The sequence below is a fragment of the Akebia trifoliata genome, chromosome 3, assembly GCF_017979445.1.
Source record: "Akebia trifoliata isolate Shusen 1 chromosome 3, ASM1797944v1, whole genome shotgun sequence".
NCBI lineage: Eukaryota > Viridiplantae > Streptophyta > Magnoliopsida > Ranunculales > Lardizabalaceae > Akebia > Akebia trifoliata.
Window position 1 is genome coordinate 55,334,034 of NC_141377.1, and position 19,563 is coordinate 55,353,596.

The 19,563-nt window shown below is 33.0% G+C and overlaps 2 protein-coding genes across 4 annotated transcripts; both read right to left on the reverse strand.

Moving 5' to 3' along the window:
• Positions 1 to 534: 534 nt before the first annotated feature.
• LOC147408111 (putative enoyl-CoA hydratase 2, mitochondrial) lies at positions 535 to 10,251 on the reverse strand. The gene is made up of 8 exons (XM_086436986.1): positions 9,765 to 10,251; positions 5,935 to 6,104; positions 2,884 to 2,958; positions 2,587 to 2,677; positions 2,419 to 2,470; positions 1,888 to 1,991; positions 1,718 to 1,794; positions 535 to 991 (listed from the first exon to the last, which is right to left on the reverse strand). Exons 1-8 carry the CDS (start codon positions 9,991 to 9,993, stop codon positions 815 to 817), a joined length of 975 nt encoding a protein of 324 aa, XP_086293112.1. The 5' UTR covers positions 9,994 to 10,251; the 3' UTR covers positions 535 to 814.
• A 1,673-nt stretch (positions 10,252 to 11,924) lies between these two features.
• LOC147408112 (uncharacterized) lies at positions 11,925 to 17,590 on the reverse strand. 3 transcript variants are annotated; one of them, XM_086436987.1, is made up of 6 exons: positions 17,399 to 17,590; positions 17,219 to 17,319; positions 14,992 to 15,166; positions 14,862 to 14,898; positions 14,516 to 14,748; positions 11,925 to 12,659 (listed from the first exon to the last, which is right to left on the reverse strand). In XM_086436987.1, the coding sequence occupies exons 3-6, from the start codon at positions 15,067 to 15,069 to the stop codon at positions 12,051 to 12,053; spliced, it is 957 nt and encodes a 318-aa protein (XP_086293113.1). In that variant the 5' UTR covers positions 15,070 to 15,166; positions 17,219 to 17,319; positions 17,399 to 17,590; the 3' UTR covers positions 11,925 to 12,050. The 3 variants fall into 3 exon arrangements, 2 of the variants coding, with proteins under 2 accessions (XP_086293113.1, XP_086293114.1); XM_086436988.1 differs by having other exon boundaries at positions 14,992 to 15,169; XR_015176977.1 differs by lacking the exons at positions 11,925 to 12,659; positions 14,516 to 14,748; positions 14,862 to 14,898; positions 14,992 to 15,166 and adding an exon at positions 16,440 to 16,464 and having other exon boundaries at positions 17,399 to 17,558.
• Positions 17,591 to 19,563: the final 1,973 nt, after the last annotated feature.

Below are 19,563 nucleotides of genomic sequence, written 5' to 3' on the forward strand. Positions count from 1 at the left end.
TAGCTTTGGATAAATCATGTTCTGATCAGATAGAAACCCCAATCCGATTTAATAGTTATCTTTTTTATTAAATTGAATATGATTGGATTTGGGCCACTCTGAAAATATTGTTTTTGCAGATCTAATTTGTACAACACATCATGTCTAAAAGCTTAATAATATAATTATATGATCGAAACAAAATTTATACCAGTCGTATCTGAACCCGATGCATTGATAGTCCTACTAAGATCACCAATCGTATCGATTCTTGGGGTGAGTGGCCATTATATCTTAGGATGAACTCAGCCTTAATGGAATCGTTTTAGTGAGCTTGGCCAGAGCCTTGGCAACAGTCCTACTATAGGCTTGGATGAGAGGCCCAAAAGCAGGTTTGGGCTAAATATATTTGGATAGGGTTTGGACTCGATTACGAGGCCCATTAGCTTTAAGGAAAACATCTTGGGTCATCAATACATCAGCATCAGTCATCTTCATAAACCATCAAAATATTATTAAAAGAATTGGAGAAAGGAAGAAAAGAATGAGAAGAGGTTAAGTGAATGAGGAATTACTCTTTCACATACTTTAAAACAAAGGTGCAACGGAGTTTCTAGAGAATTTGTTTGCAGGACCAACTTTATTAACTTTCCTCTTCTAAAAAAAAAAATCCCTATCACTAGAGAAGACCAAATGACATAACATGTTTCCATCTGTCTGAAGTTTCTAAAAAAATCTCCTAAATTAATGGATGAATCAGCTCTTCTTCAGCCCTAATTCTTATCAGGCATCCAAGAGCATCTTCCCTAAACTGGGTTATTGACAAATGCCTCTTCTATTTGCCAATGTATCTTGGCTTCCGTTTCTCAGCAAATGCAGCCAAGCCTTCTAAGCGATCTTTTGTATTCAAGAGCTGCTCATAACATTCTTCTTCCAATGCTAAAGCCGAAGAAAACTCTACCTCAAGTCCTTCGTCAATGGCGCGTTTTGCCAACCTGACGGCCAATGGACCCTGAGAAAAACAACACATCTTAACTCTTCTGATTCATCAGCATTCACACACAATAGCTAAATCTAGTCATCATCTTCTTTCTTTCTTTTTTTTTTGTTTGGCTGAGCCCAAATCAAAGTTAATGTGGTTTGAACCATGTCTGGTCCAAAAGGTGCTTCATCAATTGAATGAACATGAGGCATGTATGCAGTGATAGTGCTGAGAACCATGGCTTAGTTTTGTACTATCTCAGAATGTCTCGGCCGAGATATTTGGATTTCGGCCAATACTTGAATGAAACAATGCACCCACTCCCAACACTAAAAATTTCAGGGATTGCTTCACATTGGGTGGGAATGTTTAGGTTGAGAGTCTTGGGTTTTTTTTTTCCAGACCAAGACATCGTCTTGAATCAAGAATGTAAGACTTGGTTCATAAAAACAGGTAATATCAGATATAAGGATAAGTGTAGTTCTACTCCTAATAAGGACAACTTTTACAAATAGCACACCAATTCATATGTACATGATCAAATAATTAACACAAATCTTGGGGTGCTATCAGTAAAAGTTGGTGTGGCAATAGAATCTCTCCAAAAGAATAAGTGACGGGGAAGAGAAATTCAGTTGTAATATAGTAGAATAAAATTCTGCAACCATCTGATATTTTGATCATTCGGGTATGGGATTTTATCAAATACTAGTGTGGGCATCTCACTAGATCTTTTGCCTTGTCAGAAATGCATACCTTTTGATTTATTTCTCGAGCAATTTCAAGGGCTTTCAAATGAGCTTCGCCAGCAGGAACGCAGTAGTTCACAAGACCTGCCTCAAAATGCATCTCCATTCAATGAAGTTTATCTGATTTATGAAACAAAAAGAATTTTGAACACGAAGCAAGTCGCAATTAAATTGTACCCATTGACATAGCATCTCTGCCGCCGATCTTCCGACCAGTGAATATTAGTTCCTTTGCAACTGATTTTCCAACCAGTCTTGGAAGACGTTGGGTTCCACCAGCACTGTAAATAAGATAAAATAAAAACTCAGAAGACAATGTTCTCCAAAACTATTACTTCAAAGATCTAAACATTAAATCCAGAAAGAAAAATTAGAGAAACATTTTCAAATTCAAATAAGAAAAAACAGAATATTTAACTGTCCGGTAAGTTGCAAAACATCCTTATCCAACAGATTTTGGAGACAATGAACTCCATTAATTGCTCTCAACTTGAACAGTCAGTAATTAAGATAATGCACTCCATTAAGATTTTGGAGACAATGAACTCTCCATTAATTGCTACTCATTATGTTGTAGCTTTAACAAATCCTATGAAAAAAACTTGGGCTAATTTCGATGAAGAAAAGAGTATAAGTCGGTTAATAATCAAACAGTTCTAACAGAGATAACAATACTCTTACAAAGACCATTAGAGATTAAGGGCATACCCAGGAATTATAGCAAGTCCGGTCTCTGGCAAACCAAATGCTGCATCTTCTCCTAAATCATGCAAAGATAAGAATATTCAACATTAAAATTAAGATAGCATCCGATGTTTATAGATATTTCAGACATCTAACTCTGAATAATTGGAAAATATACGTAACACATTTTACCACATATCCGAAGATCACATGAGAGAGCCATTTCCAGTCCACCACCAAGTGCTACTCCTTCAATAACAGCTATTGTGGGAATGCGAAGTTCCTGGTTAAGAAAAATTGAAAATGTGCATCAAGACAAGGACATGTGTCACAGCCACACAGGAACTAAACATGTGCAGGAGAAAAGAACGAGATAGAAGAAATGTCAAATATACTTGAAGTTGACAGGTAATGGAATTAAGTCCAACACATGATCATTGTTTCTTTTACTGCAAAGAAATTCAAGAAACTATGTTGCTGAGAATTAACCTCTAATAATGAGAATGTTGAACGTAAAGAGTTGACAAAAGTCTGGACCTCTGATGGATTCATCGTCCTGCGTTCCTGCCAATAAAATTAATGAAAACTTATTAGTAACTATTATTTTAAATGAAAAACTGTCACGGTTCTCAACTTGGACTCAATCACATTCATCCAAACTACCAATGAAGCAATTACAATGGCATACACACTGACCATAGTAATCAATATTTTCTTAGCTGGTTACGCAAGGTTAAGTGATAAAGTTAACCTAATGTAGGATAGGGAAGAGAAACTCCAAAGTCCTAACCACACCTGTTCCCGACTCTCACTAGACAAGCCAATCTTTGAGTACCTCTCCCATCTCATCCTGAGTCCAGTTAGGTGGGAACTACAGTCAATGGAGTCTTGAGCATTATAGGAAAGCAGCTGAATGTGGGGGCAGACAACATCAAGAGCTTCACATTGAGATCAAAATCAGTGGAGGCAGCTATCCCTTCTGGTTTGGGGATCCCTCCTTTCAGTAGGAGATGCTGATAAACAGTGTTTTCAAATAGCATATGTGGTGATGTGCGATTAACACATGTGCGCATAGAGGGGAAAAAGGAAAAAAAGAAAAAGAAAAAATTAGGAAAATTTGTAATTATTACAATAATTTTAGAAATTATTATTATTATTTTTTTGCATTCTTTATATTTTCAATATTTTAATTTATTATATTTGTATGTTTAACAAGCATGTAAGAATGCATAAACCAAAAAAACATAATAACAACAATAAATCTTGCTTCTTGGATGATGAATTCTTAATTATTAAATATTGAAAAATCCTCATGATTATTGAATCTTGATTCTTGTATTTGAGCTTAAAGGAGATGATTTGAGGAGTTAAAGATGTAGAAAATATAGTTAGATTGTGAAAATAAACAATAGAAGTTAGAAGAGAGCTAAATTGAGAGTCAGAAGAGAGTTAAAATGAGACTAGAAATAGATTAAAGTGTTATAGGAATGGGAGGGTGATAATGAGACATCTATAAAAAAGAATAGTAAGTTTTTCATGAATGGTCAATTTTGACCATTGGAAAAGTATGCCATGGCATACTTATGTATGTGATGGCATAATGATATAATCGCATATGCCACGATGGCATGTGCGATTTTGTTAACAAAGTTGGCATATGTGATCACATATGACAACACTGTTGATCAATAAATCACCAACAAAAGTTCTACTCTTGCTTCCCATCATGAATTGCTCTTTTGGATCCTCTAAGTAAAACAGAGGCCAAGTCCCGCTTCAATTCCCTAAAATGTAATTGTAGCCAGAGAATCACTGTGGGAAGGCAGCCCCAGAGGGAGATTCATTGAGAGAAAAATGTTTTATTATCTGGTCAAAGAACCAGTGCAAAAAAAAAAAAAAAAAACTCTGGAATGTTGAAAGATCTCTAGACATCAAAGTTGATGCCAAAGGACTATGTTTCGTCAAATTTGATGACGAGTTCAATAAAGACTGTAGTACTCTCCAAAGAGGTCCTTGCAACATTATAGGAGAGCAGTTGGTTCCCTTTTTTTTAATAAGCATAGACATCCATTGAAGAGCAAAGGAGGATAGATACCACCGCCTAAGGTGTCGAGATGACCTACAAGGGAAAAGACAGGTAGCAAGTAAAATACTACCCCCTCCCATCCACAATGATGCTCCATCTGCAGACGAAGTCTTCAAAAAGTGGCCCTCTACAATCATTGGTAATCGAGAACCTCTTGTACTCAAAGAGCTATAATCTTAAGGATATTTGCTTGTACAAAAACAATCTTCTACAATCATTCGGGATTGGCAAAAATAAATCTTGTTCTTCTATTCAATTCTATCCAAAACCATGTCAATTGTTATTGAATGTGTGTTTATATCCACTTCACTATCTTGGTCTGTTTACAATATTGTCTCATTTGAATAAAAATCCTCAAAACAAAATCCCCTTAAAATCGTTGGAGAGTTTGGACCGATGGTACACAAGTCCTTAATATCAATAATAATAGCATTAATTTTCCATTAGAAAAAACTCATTTATTTCCTTCCAAAGGCCCCACAAAACTGCAAAGGGAAGAAACCATCATATCAACCTCTGCCTGGATCTGAAGGCAACAATGTATTATCAACTAAAAAGATTAAGAACTGACATAGGAAGAATCCAACACATCCCAAACATATGTAAGAATGACAACCAAACTCCCAGAACTATAGCACAATAGAAAAGAAGTTGGTCAACTGATTTACTACCTAATTTATAATGGAAAAAAAATCAGAGATTATTATATTACTGACTAAGTGATTGATGGTAAAGATTTGATCTGGTGAAGCAACTTTAGAGGAGATTTTGATCCCCACATCATTGAGGTTGGAAAATAATCTCTCATGGGAGAATCCAAAGAATAATAGAAGGATATAATCATAAACAAGTCGTACTGAATCCCCCACCACACCTTTTATCATCCTCTAATAGAGAGATTGAATAACCTTCAATTCGATCAACCAGATTAGTAATCGTTTCTCTCTCTTCCTAAGACAAACAAAACAGTTAAAGATATTTACCCTTTAAATGTGTCATTTAAATAGAAGATACATATGATTACACATCTAGACATTAGTATAGAATAACTGGAACCGCGCTTCTTTTTAGACATTAGTATATATTATAGATACAAATAACATTTGATTACTTATAAAGGATAATATGAACCAGCTTTCCAAGCAATTATCTAAATGTTATCAAGCTACATGTTAATGTACTTCTAAATTGGGCTTAACAGCAATAATGTATCTTGGCAAAGCCCCATTGCTTATCTGTGTTCACTTTTCCCATCAACTCGTCAATTCTGATTTTATTTCCCATAAATTTGGCTAATGCTAGTGCTTGAAAAGTTACCTCCATGACCACATTGCATCTTTACTTTTCAAACATATTCTTTAACCACGGAAATGACCACGATATTGACCATACCAACAACAAAGTAACAAAAATATTAATCTATCGAAACGGACTAAATGAGTATGACATTTTACCTTCAAATCAGCACCTGCACAAAAAACTCTAGGAACTGAGCTGCATATCATCATAACTTTAGCTGAGGAATCCATCTTTACTTCTTCAAGAGCATATTGTAAACCTCTAAGCATATCCTTTCCAATAGCATTTTTGGCTCCGGGTCTATCCAATTTCACCTCAATAATTCCTGTAAGTTATAAGCAACCTGACTTTAGTTTGAACCTCAATTTGATAAACCACCACCGGCAAATAAAGTAATATGTTCTAAAGTTAACTCATGATATAAGTCGACTGAATGAAATATAGAATGAGCACACAAATCTGTTCCTAAAACTTTAAGAGGTCTTAGTATCAATAAATAATATATTGCGAACATAGCATCACATTGTAAATCATATGCATATAAACATACATAAGAAAAAAAAAAAGAATCAAAATTTCACGATGGAGTTAGAGTAGCCTGTAGAAAGATTAGAGCCTAGAATTAGAGAAGCCTGGTTAGGTGTTTGAACTACAACTATTTAAAGAAAAATATATTTTCAAGATGAGTGGATCCAATAAAATTTAAATTTGTCAAACCACTCAAATGTTAAACGTTTCCAAGAATATTACACAGAAAGTTTGGCAATCAAGAAACAACACGAACATAGAATGTCTAGCAAAAATGAGGATTTTGAGATGAATGTGTGAGGAATAGGAAAGACCAAAATCATAAATGAGTGCACCTACGGGAATTCAGGAATAGTCAAGTAGGAGAAAAAAAGGAAAGGAAAGTCGCTTGAAATTGTTTGGGCATGTACAAAGGAGATATTAACATCTAAGACCGTCAAAGGGTGCTTTGGAGGTGCGTGGAGCAAGCCTGGACTCTTTCCTAACCATATCCTCAGGAGAAACAAGTGGACAAATTATGGTCTTTCCAAGGCAAGAAACCAAATTGTGGAATACTCAGATTCATTTCAGATGCCAATGATTTATTGGCTTTCTACATAAGGGGATTCCTTGGGGAATAAAATGGGTTGGACCCGATCGAATCTAAATATCCATATTCAGTCCGAATTATCAAATACGTGCTCTGATCATACAAACCAATACAATATTTAAACCCTTTTTGTTAACTAAAACCAGACCCAACCCAACCTAAATTCTGGACTGTTCGATATTTTATTCCTATTTTACTTCTTTGCAAGCATATAATACTATTTTATATTACAAGAATCCATCTTGTACAAATGTAGTAGAAAAGGATATTTTGAGAAACTTGTGATGGACACAAGTGGCTCAAGCATTGTCCCTCAAGGAGTCCTGTCAGAACCCCTAAATCAAATCAGGTACTAATTCTGTTACTCCAAAAGACAACTCTCATGCTAAAGATAGGATGAAGTACCCATCTACATAATCACCAAATCCTGCGACTTACTGGAAAAAGTTATGATAAATCGTGAGTTTTTCCATTACCGATTTAATTGGGACTTTTCAATAAGTCCTGATTTTTACGAACTTCGTGATTAGATTACAATGTCTGTGATTAAATCGAGAAAAAAGGAAAGATGATACCAATGAAACGTCAGGTAATGAGGATGACATTGATTTTGATAATATTGACTAGTTGATGAATCTTACATCTCATTATTATAAACTCTTTATATTTTGAATGATATAAACCTTGAATATATTGTAGACTTGTCGTTAGTTGTATGATATCAATATGGAGTTTGGTGATTTATTATTGTAGTTTAATATGGGATTTGATGTTATGATATGAGAATACATCACTTAGTAGGAACAATTACATAACCAAACCCTAACTCGATGTTTTCCTGTTTGATTTCTGATTTTACCAATTTTTTGAATTTTCCCCTTGCCATCTTATTCCCAAACCCCAACTTGGTGACTATGCTTCTCTCTAATGAAGGTAACATCAGAAGCAGGTACATTTGACTCTAAAATTTTGAAAAGTATGATGTTGACATTTTTCTGGGGATGCCATATGCAATCATAGAAAGATAAGTGAAAAATTTGTTACTTTCAGCCAAAGATGATCAAGATGTTGGAGCTAGTAGAATCAAGTTTCCAACAAATATACCTAGAATTATTTCTTATTACTTTTAGTTTCAAACAAATATGCCTAGAATTATTTCTTATTACTTTTCTTTGTTCTCATACAAAGAAACAATATTAGAAGAATGTCGACGATTAAAACAAACTTACTTCATCAAAGGTAACCATATTTCCCTATTATCTTGTATTTCCTTCAAGTGAAAAGGTTTTTGGTGTACATACCAATATTTGAATGTTCACCACATGCTGTAAAGACAAAACAAAGGGAGAGACATTTCACCGAAAGAAATCTTGAGGTGTAAGCCTTACACAAGTATTCATTTCTTAAATAGATAAATAATTCAACATGTAATAAATAGGAAAAATTCTAATAAATGAGAAAAAATCATGAAAAAAATGACAAAACATAGTTTTTACATTCCAAAGTTAACTATCAAATTCGAAGGTCATCAAATCAAATGAAAGTACACCACATCCATAATTTAACACTTTCTAAGTTTATACTTTTAATTCCTAAAACAAAAGAACACTTTGTAATAATTGATCCAACTAAAAAAGCATTACGCTACCTAATAGTAGAAGAAGTGTATGCGTAAGTTTGGCATGTAGAGAGAAATAGAAATCAGGAATTAAAAGAAAAACTAGATATTGTACGCAAGAAAAACTAGAGATTGTATGCAAATTAAGTGTTATAAAACGAATAACTTTATAGCTATAAAGACTATTATATAATAATGTTTAAAAAAAGAGCCAAAAAATATAATACATTCCCCATTAGGCGTATACCTTAGAAAAAATGTTATAATACGTCCCCCAAGGCATAAGCCTTTTTTTTTTTAATGTCTCTTTGAGTAAGGCATAAGCATTTGGGGAAAAGAGCTTTTCCTTAAAGTTTCAATGTATTTTACAAGAACCTCGTCCAGAGGCTAGCCTCAAGGCTTAAGCCTCTAGTGACTTTGAAAACATTAACATAGACTATGTAAAGCACAAAAAAAATGTTCTCTATGTTATGAAATACATAATATTCAGGTCTACTTCATTTTTTTAAATATTTTTCATTTTTTCTCAAAATATTAGGAAATCATTTTTTAATTAGATGATTTGTATCCAATCCATTCTTACATTTACAATCCAAACCAACTCCAACAACATTGGTTATTATATTCGTGTAAGACCCTCTCTCACATTCTCTCCCTATATCCTTTGCGTTTATGGACGTTCGTAGTAAATCCTCTTTTACCAGCAAAAATAGTACTCTAGTGAAATTATGCTAACAATTTAACTCAGAATGAAGGTAGCTCCAAAACCTTCCAAGGAAAAGCTCATGTCTGCATGGTTGCATAACTCCAAGTAAAAGCATTGCCTTTCATAACATGAATTTTAAAACAATTATATGGAAATAAATAATAAAAAAACAAAGATTTCTATAAGAAACGCTACGAACAAACATATTTATAATTGGTTTCAAATGCAAGTGACATCAGCAACAGAAATTCCACGATTGAATCAAGCATAAATATCACATTTCATCTTTCTGGACCAGCTTCAACCATTAAAGCTTTGGATAGACAGAATCAGAGAAAATATGAATCATAGATTTCTAGGGTTTGATCATATAATTGAAATTCAACATCAAGGGCATTCCCAAAATATATCTGAAAATGCAGATAATTATATCGAAACAAAACAAAACAAAGCAAAACAAAGAACAATTACAATACAGACATGAAGAGAAAATCCAACATAAAACAATTAAACAAACAAGTCTACTGGTTCGGAAGATTATTACCAGAATCAAAGTTGGAGAGGCTCTCCAACCTCACTGACTCAGAAGCCGACTGCAATATAAGATTCCTGTAACTCTGATTCCGCCATTGATGAGAGCTACTCTCCGAAACTGGACTCACTCGTTCGATAAATTTTCCCAAATCCAAGAACTGAGACTGAGAGAAGTAGGGTTTCGATCTTCTTCTCCAGTGAGAACTGACCTGTCGAGTGATGGCACAAAAAGGACTCATATGAAAATACGAGGTTTGTTCTTGACTAAGTGGCTTGAATTGTTAAGTGTTGACATGGGGTTTAGTTAAAAAGGTATTATAAGAACTGGCAATGAATCTTCGTCACCATTACAATCTTACTAAGGGTTGTCGGGCCGAATGGGTTATCAAATTTGTAATCCAACATCGTAACCTTAAAAATTTCATGGGAAAACTTAGATTGAAAAAAAAAATTTCAATGTTTCTTAACTTGATCCTATGTTTTAAAAAGTAAAAGGTATTTTTTTGTAGAGTTCATAGAATTTTATCCATTAAATCACTGTGATATCTGATCATGTTTTTGGATGTCATAAGGTGATGTTGTCAGAAAACTTTCCTTATTTGATAAAGAAATAATTTTTCATTATTATTTTTATTAATTAAGTAAAATGTATTTTATTATCACATGAGACATACTAGTCTTCTTTAGTATAATCTTAAATCTTACTGAAGGTCGTTTTGCCCACATGAATCATCATATATAAATATAAATAAATAATTTAGTAAAAAAAATATTTTTTTCTTTCTTTCTTTCTTTCTCAAATTAACAACTTAACCATTAATTATTTAAAAAATTTCTCTTATAGAATTTGAAAAAATGTATTATGAAAAAAATATAGGAAATTATAGCAAAACAAAATGGGTAATTTAAAAATAATAATAATAATAATTATTGATATATTTAAAACTAGACATTAATGGAAAAATACTTAAACCTATCAAAATGGGTTAAGCAGATTGACGCCTTAACCTGGTATTATAACCTAAACCCAATTAAACTTGACCCAAACCCACTAATTTGTGTCGTGTTCATGGGTAATGTTAAGATTGCCACCCCTAACTAAAATCCTCCCTCCCTTCCAGCCCCCAACACACCTCACAATTGAATTTTTTTTAATTTAAAAAAAGAGATATTTCAAGCATTAATTCCTTAGATTGTGGCTCACCGTTCACATGACATGTGTTGAGGATTTTAATCCGTCACCTTGGGTGCATACAATCTGAACTCTTATTTTTTTACCCCAAAAAATACCTACAGTTTTCATTTTTCATTTGACCTATTTAATCCTGTGTTACCTGGTTCATAGGCTCGAGCAATTTGAACTCAGGTTCACAATTCATGGTTTGACATTCTATAACGAACCTGATTTGTGGAGGTAGATAGAGATAAGGGCATTTAAATTGAAGTGAAGAGTAGGGTAAAAATGAGATTTATTTAAGGTTGAAGATGAAGGCATTGATTTTTCTTTATTCTGTTAATAAAGACTAAGGTCAAAAGGGCATGCAATCAGTTTGAAAACTTGGTTAGCTACCTCAAATACTTCAAAACATGGAGGGCCATGTGAAAAATAAATTAAATTATCACTATTCATTAGATTCATTATATTCCACGAATCTAGTTCGAACTGCAAATTGATTCGCTAGAAACCGGATCGCGGCTCGCATCTTGTGCAACCCTCATAATTTTCTTCCCAAAATTTTGAGATACTCCAAATTTTGGTGAAAATTAAATATACTTTCAATTTTCAAACTAATCATCTACCCCTCTTGACTTGTCCACCACAAGAGACTAACCAAAATGACTGAAATTCCCTCACCTCCCTCTCTCTCTTGCCATAAACCCTTGTATTTTTTTTCTTCCAAAACCCATTGTCTTCAAACTCTGGGGTAAAGTTTGTGACCCATCCAACCTAGTGTCCTCAAAGTTTGAGATCTACCATTAAAGAAAGCAAAATAATTTTACCTTAGAGGTTACATTAATTTTTTTGGGGGGAAAAAACAATGGTTTTGAGCAAATTTGAAAATTATTTTAGTCTCTCATAGAAGATAAAAGTCGAGTGGTATGTAATGAGTTTAGAAACCCCAAAACTACCTCTAAAAGAATTTTCATTTTTAAAAAAAGATTTAAAAAAAAAAACTCTTGTATTGCAAAATGAACTCAAATGTAATATGGTACAATTATTATAACATTGTAGAACCAGCAGATTCTTTGTAGTTTGTACCATCAACTCCTAATCATTTTTCAACTAAGCACTTAGTTATATTCGACGAACCCAACGTTGAAGACGAAGTTGCTTCAATGGAGGTCCAAGCTCTGGCTTACTTTTCTGTGGACACCTCCATTTCCCAGTCATCTCCTTATCATCGACCTTATATTCCACATTGCTTCTATCAGACAAAGGCGTTCTTTCCCCTCTCGAAACCATCTCTATATTTCTAACATGCTCAACTTGATTTTCTTGAGACCTCTTCAAAGATCTTCTACTTTGGTCACTTGTATCTTTGATCTTCTTTGTGGATATAAAACCATTCGTCACAAAACTTTTTCCTTCCTCTTCTTCACCATTGTTCTGTAAAGATGATTTTTCTGGTGAAGTAAAGTTGATTCTTCTTGAATCTACATTGCTTTTGAGTGATATATAATCAACTTCTTTCGAATTATCTTTAACAAAAGCTTGCTTTTTAAGCAAGTCTACATCAAAGAAGAAATTTCCTTCAGACTTTTGTAGAGAATCTCCTTTATTTAACCATGAGTTTAGATCATCTTTCAATAGATCAAGATCATAGTCTTTTGCTGATTTGGCTTCTAAGCTATCATCGTCATCAATTTTTGTGATAGATAAGTTGCTTTCAACACGTTTGTTGCCCTATAAAAAGATGAACAAGTGATTTAGGGATACATACTACTACTATTATAGATTTTTGAACACTGTAATAAAAGAATGTGGTTGATCAATAGTGTGAGGATCATCTAATGTGACTGCTTTTTGGCTCAGCATTAATAACTATTCATTCTCCAAATTGGAGAGGTTCTAAGAGCAACTTCAACCCATGTCTCTAAGATTGGCTCCAAATTGACATCTTCTCTGAATTTAGAGAATATGCTCTCCTTTGAACCAAGTTGAACTCCAACTAGTCCCCCATTCTAAATCACCATTCATTCTTTAAATCTGATATTGAATGAATTTTTTTTAACATTAATAAGGGACAAAAATAATATTTAAAATATGAAAGAAAGAAATGACATTTATGTAAAAAAAATAAACGCAAAGTGTTATTTAGAAGCAATGAATAGTGATTTGGAGACAAGCACTAAATTTTCCAAACATCTCTAAATAGAAAACCGTGAACAGTGATTTAGAGGGGCTATCAAAGATTTAGAGACCGGTTGGAGCAAGGTTCGGACGTCTCTATCTCTAAATTTAGAGATTTCGAGACCATTGGAATTGCTCTAAGCAACTAAATAAACCACATACATGATTAGAAACTAGCAGTACTATATTTACTATCATAAAGAAAGTCTAATATGGTAAGATTAAACTGGCTAATGATTTTCTTAGGAAAATGTTATCCATCACTATTATGCATAATACCAAATTTTTTTTTTTTTTGAAAGTCTCGTTTTAAACGGATTATGTTTTAACACTTTTTTTTTTTACATTTTAAACGAATCTGTACATTATAAACACCTTTTTTCAACAATAATAATCTATTTATTTATAAGGAAACAATTAATTTTTATAATATGGTTATAAGTATTGTTTAATCTGAGATTTGATGATAATGTCTTGATGTTATGGTTTTTAAATTTTTTAAGTGTATAATTCTACTCAAAAGATATGGTGATGGTTGACATCATGAAATGTATAATTAGGAGTGGAAAAATGTTATCATGTGTAGATATTCAATAGTATTATTTTTACTCAAAAACAAAATGAAAATTTAGTATAAACATCCAATGTGTTATATATATATATATATATATAAAATATTTTTTGTCATAATTTTAGTATGTATTTTTTTTTCTTGCATTTTATTCTCATTTCTTTCCCTTTTTCAGAAGTTTTCTCTTGTCTTAACATTTTAAACCCGTTTTCTGACTTGGTGACTATAGGCCCGTTTGGATTGACGTCTCCAAGTATTTATGACTCCTATGAGCCAGAAGCACTTTCAAAGGCATTTGGATATCGAATGCTCATAGAGAAAGTACTTCGCACCATGGTTTTAAATCTTGTTCGAGACCGAGACGACTTGTCCAATACGTCTCAATAACGTCCACGAATGAGATGGATAGATAAGTCCAACATATCGGATGAGATTAAAAATCATGGTTCATTTTTCTCATTGTTGATCGAGATGACTCAAATGTATTAGAAAACTCGTCCACGACAACTCGGTCTTGTTCATGTACGAGACGAGAAGTCAAAAAGAGTTTTAAAATCATGCTTCACACATTTTTTTCTTGGAAAAGCATTTTGTTTGAGATCACAATTTCCCACTCAAGTGAGAAAACATTGATCATAACTTATAAGGAAATGATCATTTGACAAGATCAAAGATCCCAGATTTGTGATGTGTACAGCTTACATCGGATCAGTTTCATACTTTGGGCCCTATACATGAAATCAATAGTTGTGAATTTTGTGATTTCTCCAGAGTTATATTAGACTTTCTCACATAGTTATGAAATGTAGAGCAGACTTAAGAAAGAAAAAAACAGTACCTTATTTACTGGTGAGAAAGATATTTTCTCATCAAAATCAGAAGCATCTGCACCTCCAAGATTTTCAATCTCCCCCAAATTCTTTTCTTTTTCTCTACCAATCTCTTTATAATTAATACCCTGTTTATCTCTATCGATCTCTCCAGAAACAAAACACTTGAAATCATCTTGAGTATCCAATTCTGGAGACTCATAAATGTAACTCGAGAACCAGTTTCTGATATCAGGTGGCTCTGATGGATCAAAGCAAAGAATAATAATAATAAAAACAGAAACTAAAAATTCAAAATTCACATGAAGAGATGTTCAAAACAGAAACAAAAATATTTAAATGTTTGTTACGAACCAGAAGGCAATGAGAGCGAGCACGAAGAACCCAGATTCTACAAATAAGAGTAAAAATGAAGACGAAAGATTTTAATTTTGGCTCTTGAGAGAAGAAATTTATTATGGGGAAAGAAGGTAAGAATCTGTACCTCGGAATGGAGAGAGATATCGCAGAAATGGAGATTTGGGTTTGAATCCTCTATTAGTTCTCCTATTTTTTCAGCCATTTGGGGATTTGAATGGCTGGAACGTTTGTTTTTTTGCTAATTTATAGTTTAGTCTGAGGCCCTGTTTGATAACGCTTTTAAAATTTGCTGTCAGATTCTGCTGTAAAAAGTTGTTGTTAGAAACAATTGTAAAAAGCTAAAACACAGAAAAGTTTGTTTGATAGAATCTTATAAAAATGTTGTGCTGTTTACCAGAATTTGATAATTCTTGTTTGATACAATTAATGAATTTTATTATATTATGATAAAATGATCAGAATACCCTTATAAATATATAATTACACTAAATATATATAAATATAATAAATTTATATTAAAAAATTATAAAAATAATTATTTTAATTTAAATAAATTTATAAATTTTATAATTCTATAGAAATTTCGACATCTCATTTTAAAAATGGACATATAAAATTTTCCTGACAAAGAAAATATTTGCATAATATACAATCCAACATCCACATAGTATTTTTGTGAGTTTTGCTTGAACTCTCCTTCTTTATTCCATACACCTAACACCTTGAGAAAGCCTATAAATACCCCTACCCAAATCAATTTTGCCATTCCTCGAGAATTCTAGCAAGAATTCAAGGACGAATACTAGGATTTTATTCAAGAAAGAATCAAGAACCTAAGGCAAGTTTTTCTATCCATATATCCTAACCCTCGAGTTAGCATGAGAAAAAAAATGAAATCTCTCGCTATGTACCTCTCCCTCTCTTTTGTTTTCTTTTGAAAAGGAATCAAGTAAACACAAGATTCAACTTAAGCCTCCAATTTGGCTTAACAACAGGTGCCCTCTCCAAAATCCTCCTCATGGCTGACAACATCCTTTTAAGACATATCATAAGTAGGAAGAGATTTTCAGGGTGGGGAAGAACCATTGTCAATTCAAAATGCGGGGGTGTCAACATATCTTTACATGACAAGGACTAATGCAAAGAAAATGATCCTAAGTAGCTTGAGGCTGGGAATCTCCAAAGTTCTCCTATTGGATGAACATACCCTTTTGAGGTATATCTCCATGAAGGAAGAGACTGTAAGACAATGGTACCTAAGGAAATGCAAAGTGAAAACAATTCAATTCTGTTCTAAGAGATAGTAATATTCATTTATTGTTTAAGTTTAATTTTTTCTAAACATGAAGAAATTGTTGTATTTGTACATGATGATGACATGATCCAAATGATAAAGGGAATATTATATTTCTTATGAAATAGACAAAGAGGACTAAACCCATAAAGAAGTATGGACGATAAAGAAACATGATATAATAAGAAAGTAGAAATGAAGAGCTAGTAAAAACTATTGAAGGGTGATTTACCTATAAGAAAGGTAGCCCTAAAATATATAGGTGATCCACAATAATTTTTCTCCAAAGGACAAGTAGAAGAACTGACCCCAAAATAAAAGTTGTTAAATGACACGAACAAAAGCCATAAACAAAGAAAACGGTAAGAAAAGAAAGCTTCCACAAGATGAAATGGTAAAATAGTTTGTTGTTTCTGACTCTGATAGTATGATGTTCATGTTTCTGTTTATGTTAACTTACATTTTAGAATTGTTGAATTATCACTTGTTTCGGTTTCACCGCTGATTGACATTTTACATCAACAAATGAGGAAGAGGTGGAAGCAAATAGCTTGAACAAGAAGATGACTTAGCATGATAAACACCATTTATTTGTTCAAGTACTTGATATCTATCATGAAGGGTCTGTTGTGAGAAGATCTTATAATCTCTATTTATATAAACAAAAGACATGTTGTTTAATACTCAAAATTACACATCACACCGAGTTCATCTATTTGGCATCTATTTCAAGTAAAGAACCCAGATATGGAAATTTGGATTCATGACAGACTTTCCATGGAGAATACTTGAACTTTTGAAGGATAGGGTTCCTAAAAGTTCCGTATTTGTGGGTGTCAATTTTTCAATCGAGATTGCTACTTGGAATGCTTATCAAATTCGTAAAAATCTTCTACATAAAATTAATCTCAACAACACCACCATCTTCAGGTCGTTGTGAATTTATCGCCCTTTATTTGTAGTCTAGTAATCAAAATACCTAATTTGTGCTCAAAATTTAAAGAACCCTAATTGCGAAAAACTTATTTCAATCAAATTCAGTTTGTAATTTTCAAACCTGGAAAGGATTTGTCTGTCGAGATCCATCTTTAAGGGAAAAGCAGATCCGTAAGTGTTTGAAAGGATCGTGCGTTTCATCTCTGCTTCTTTCTACTTAGTCTGATCGATAAATAGTCATTAAAAATGGGGAAAAAATGTAAATCTCAGTTTAAAAAAAAAAATCCAAGAGAGATATTACTGATTCATGAGCAGATTGGAGAGGATGAACTCCAACGATTTGGCTCTTAACGCCCTGTGTGAGGATCTGTCGAGAAGAATAGTAGTCGTGTGAGTTCTGTCGAGAAGAAGAGAGGAAGAGAGGTTCTGTGTGAGGTTCTCTCGAGAAGAACAGAGGAAGAAAGTAAAAATTAGATGCGGCTTCTGCTTTCAAAATTCCCGCAAAGATTTGGCGCCAAAATTTTGTATTTCAGGAAAATTCTAACGTGATGTCTCACAGCAGCACTAAATGGACCATTTTTGGCCCATTTAGAGAAATCTGCCCTCCTTTAGTTGGGCCTAAAGGCCCAAAATCTGCTTAATTGATGATTGAAAACCATGATATCCAAGTTCCCCCAAAAATGATTAAAATTCATAGGTCAGAAATCAATCATGAAAAATGATTAAATTTGTTGGCTACTGATCAAATTAATTATTAAGTCAATTGGTCCACCAAAAGGTGGGCCAAATGTCTAATTAGATCAATGTGGTCACACAAAAAATGAGTACAATTAATTAAATTAAATTTGATTATGATAATTAACTGCTAAAACTGCCTATAAAACACAATCACTTGACAATCAAATAATGTCCTCCTGATATGGTCTCAAAAACATGTATCAACCATTAACAAAGGCGCCCAAAATGAGATTGGGGATTTGATAGTTGCCACCCATGTCATCTCATTTTAACATATATAATATGAAGATGGAAAATGTTAACGTAACATTGAAATTGACATTGTTTCACACATTGTTGATGTGGATGTGTACAAATTTATTGATGGTTTTCAACGAGATATACAAGTGAGAAGTGCATATCAATGTGTGAAACGATGTCAATTTCAATGTTACTCAGCATAACTCTCTAAAGATTGGTGAAATTTAAGACATGTAATTTTTCATATCCCTAGTCAACTTTGAATAAAAAATTGACTTGAGAGTAGAAGTGTATTTGTAAACATTGCACTGAAGTTCAAAATTTGATCAAAGAAAAAGGCCAAACACGTTGTATCCTCATCTCGAGATGTTAAGAAGGTTTTTATCCCAAAATGCCAATTCATCCTATGGGGACTCATCATTTTGCAGGTCCCATTCCACCCTAGAGGAATACAACTGACTTGATTGATTAATCACAACCACCCAATCTAAAGACTTTGTCTAGAACTCTTTTGAACTTTGAAAAGAATGCAACGAGCATATATGTTAATGACCACCTGATCGAGTTTGTTTGGGTTGATCACATTGTTTCCAAATTTTATTTATAGATAGTAATTGTCGTCAACTCACTGGAAAAGATCATACACATTTGCAATTCGACCTATGAAAAGCAATATATAAATTCATTATGATCTTTTGCAATGGTTTTGATCATAATGACAAAAGTTTTGCATGATTTAAAAAAAAATAAGATCATTTAAAAATTCAAAAAAAATTTCGAATAAGGATTTGATGAATATGAACAACTAAAGAAGAGAACAATTAAGAAACCCAATAATTGTGTGATTTTGCAAAATTCCCTACATCTCAATCCCTTGAATATCCATCACGAAATTGAATTTCTCAATCCATGTGTAACGACAAATTAAATATAAAAAAATCCCTCATTCCCACTCTATCAAAAAATTAAATATCTCAATCCCTTGAGCCTTACCTCTCATATTGATTTCACTTCTATTTGAGTTAGCGTAACTCCCGGCTATTAATACTAATTCAAATAGTGCTGATGTGACCTCAGGCTAGAGTTTCATATCGCAATTCTTGATTTGAAAGTGTATGGGAACCATAAATGCTTTTTTATCGAGATACAAGTGAAAAAACATCTATGGTTCCTATCCACTTTCACGTCAAGAAGTGTGATATGAGATTTCAACTTGAGGTCACTCCAGCATGACTATACTAATTTTGCTTTCCTTCGTTACAAATGTAGCAAAAATAATAACGGTGAATTTACAATCTATTCAAAAGACAAAATTGCCCTTCAGGCAAAAGTTAGAAATTGAGGAAAATAATTTGAGTAATGATTTTCTGACTCTCCCACGTGACATACTTAATGTACACTTTTGATGTGGCATGTACTAAAATCATAAATCTTTTTCCCTCACGATACACAACTGCACATATTTATGAGGATGTGCATATTTTTGTC

Excerpts from the sequence above, each read along its gene's own strand:
- LOC147408112 (XM_086436987.1), bottom strand. The coding sequence starts at position 15,069 with ATGGCTGAAAAAATAGGAGAACTAATAGAGGATTCAAACCCAAATCTC. Across the intron at positions 14,899-14,991 it reads ATATCTCTCTCCATTCCGAG|AATCTGGGTTCTTCGTGCTC; the intron begins GTACAGATTCTT and ends TCTTATTTGTAG. Across the intron at positions 14,749-14,861 it reads CTCGCTCTCATTGCCTTCTG|AGCCACCTGATATCAGAAAC; the intron begins GTTCGTAACAAA and ends TTGATCCATCAG.
- LOC147408111 (XM_086436986.1), bottom strand. The coding sequence starts at position 9,993 with ATGAGTCCTTTTTGTGCCATCACTCGACAGGTCAGTTCTCACTGGAGA. Across the intron at positions 2,678-2,883 it reads CAACATTCTCATTATTAGAG|GAACTTCGCATTCCCACAAT; the intron begins GTTAATTCTCAG and ends TTTCTTAACCAG. Across the intron at positions 1,795-1,887 it reads CAGAGATGCTATGTCAATGG|GTCTTGTGAACTACTGCGTT; the intron begins GTACAATTTAAT and ends ATTTTGAGGCAG.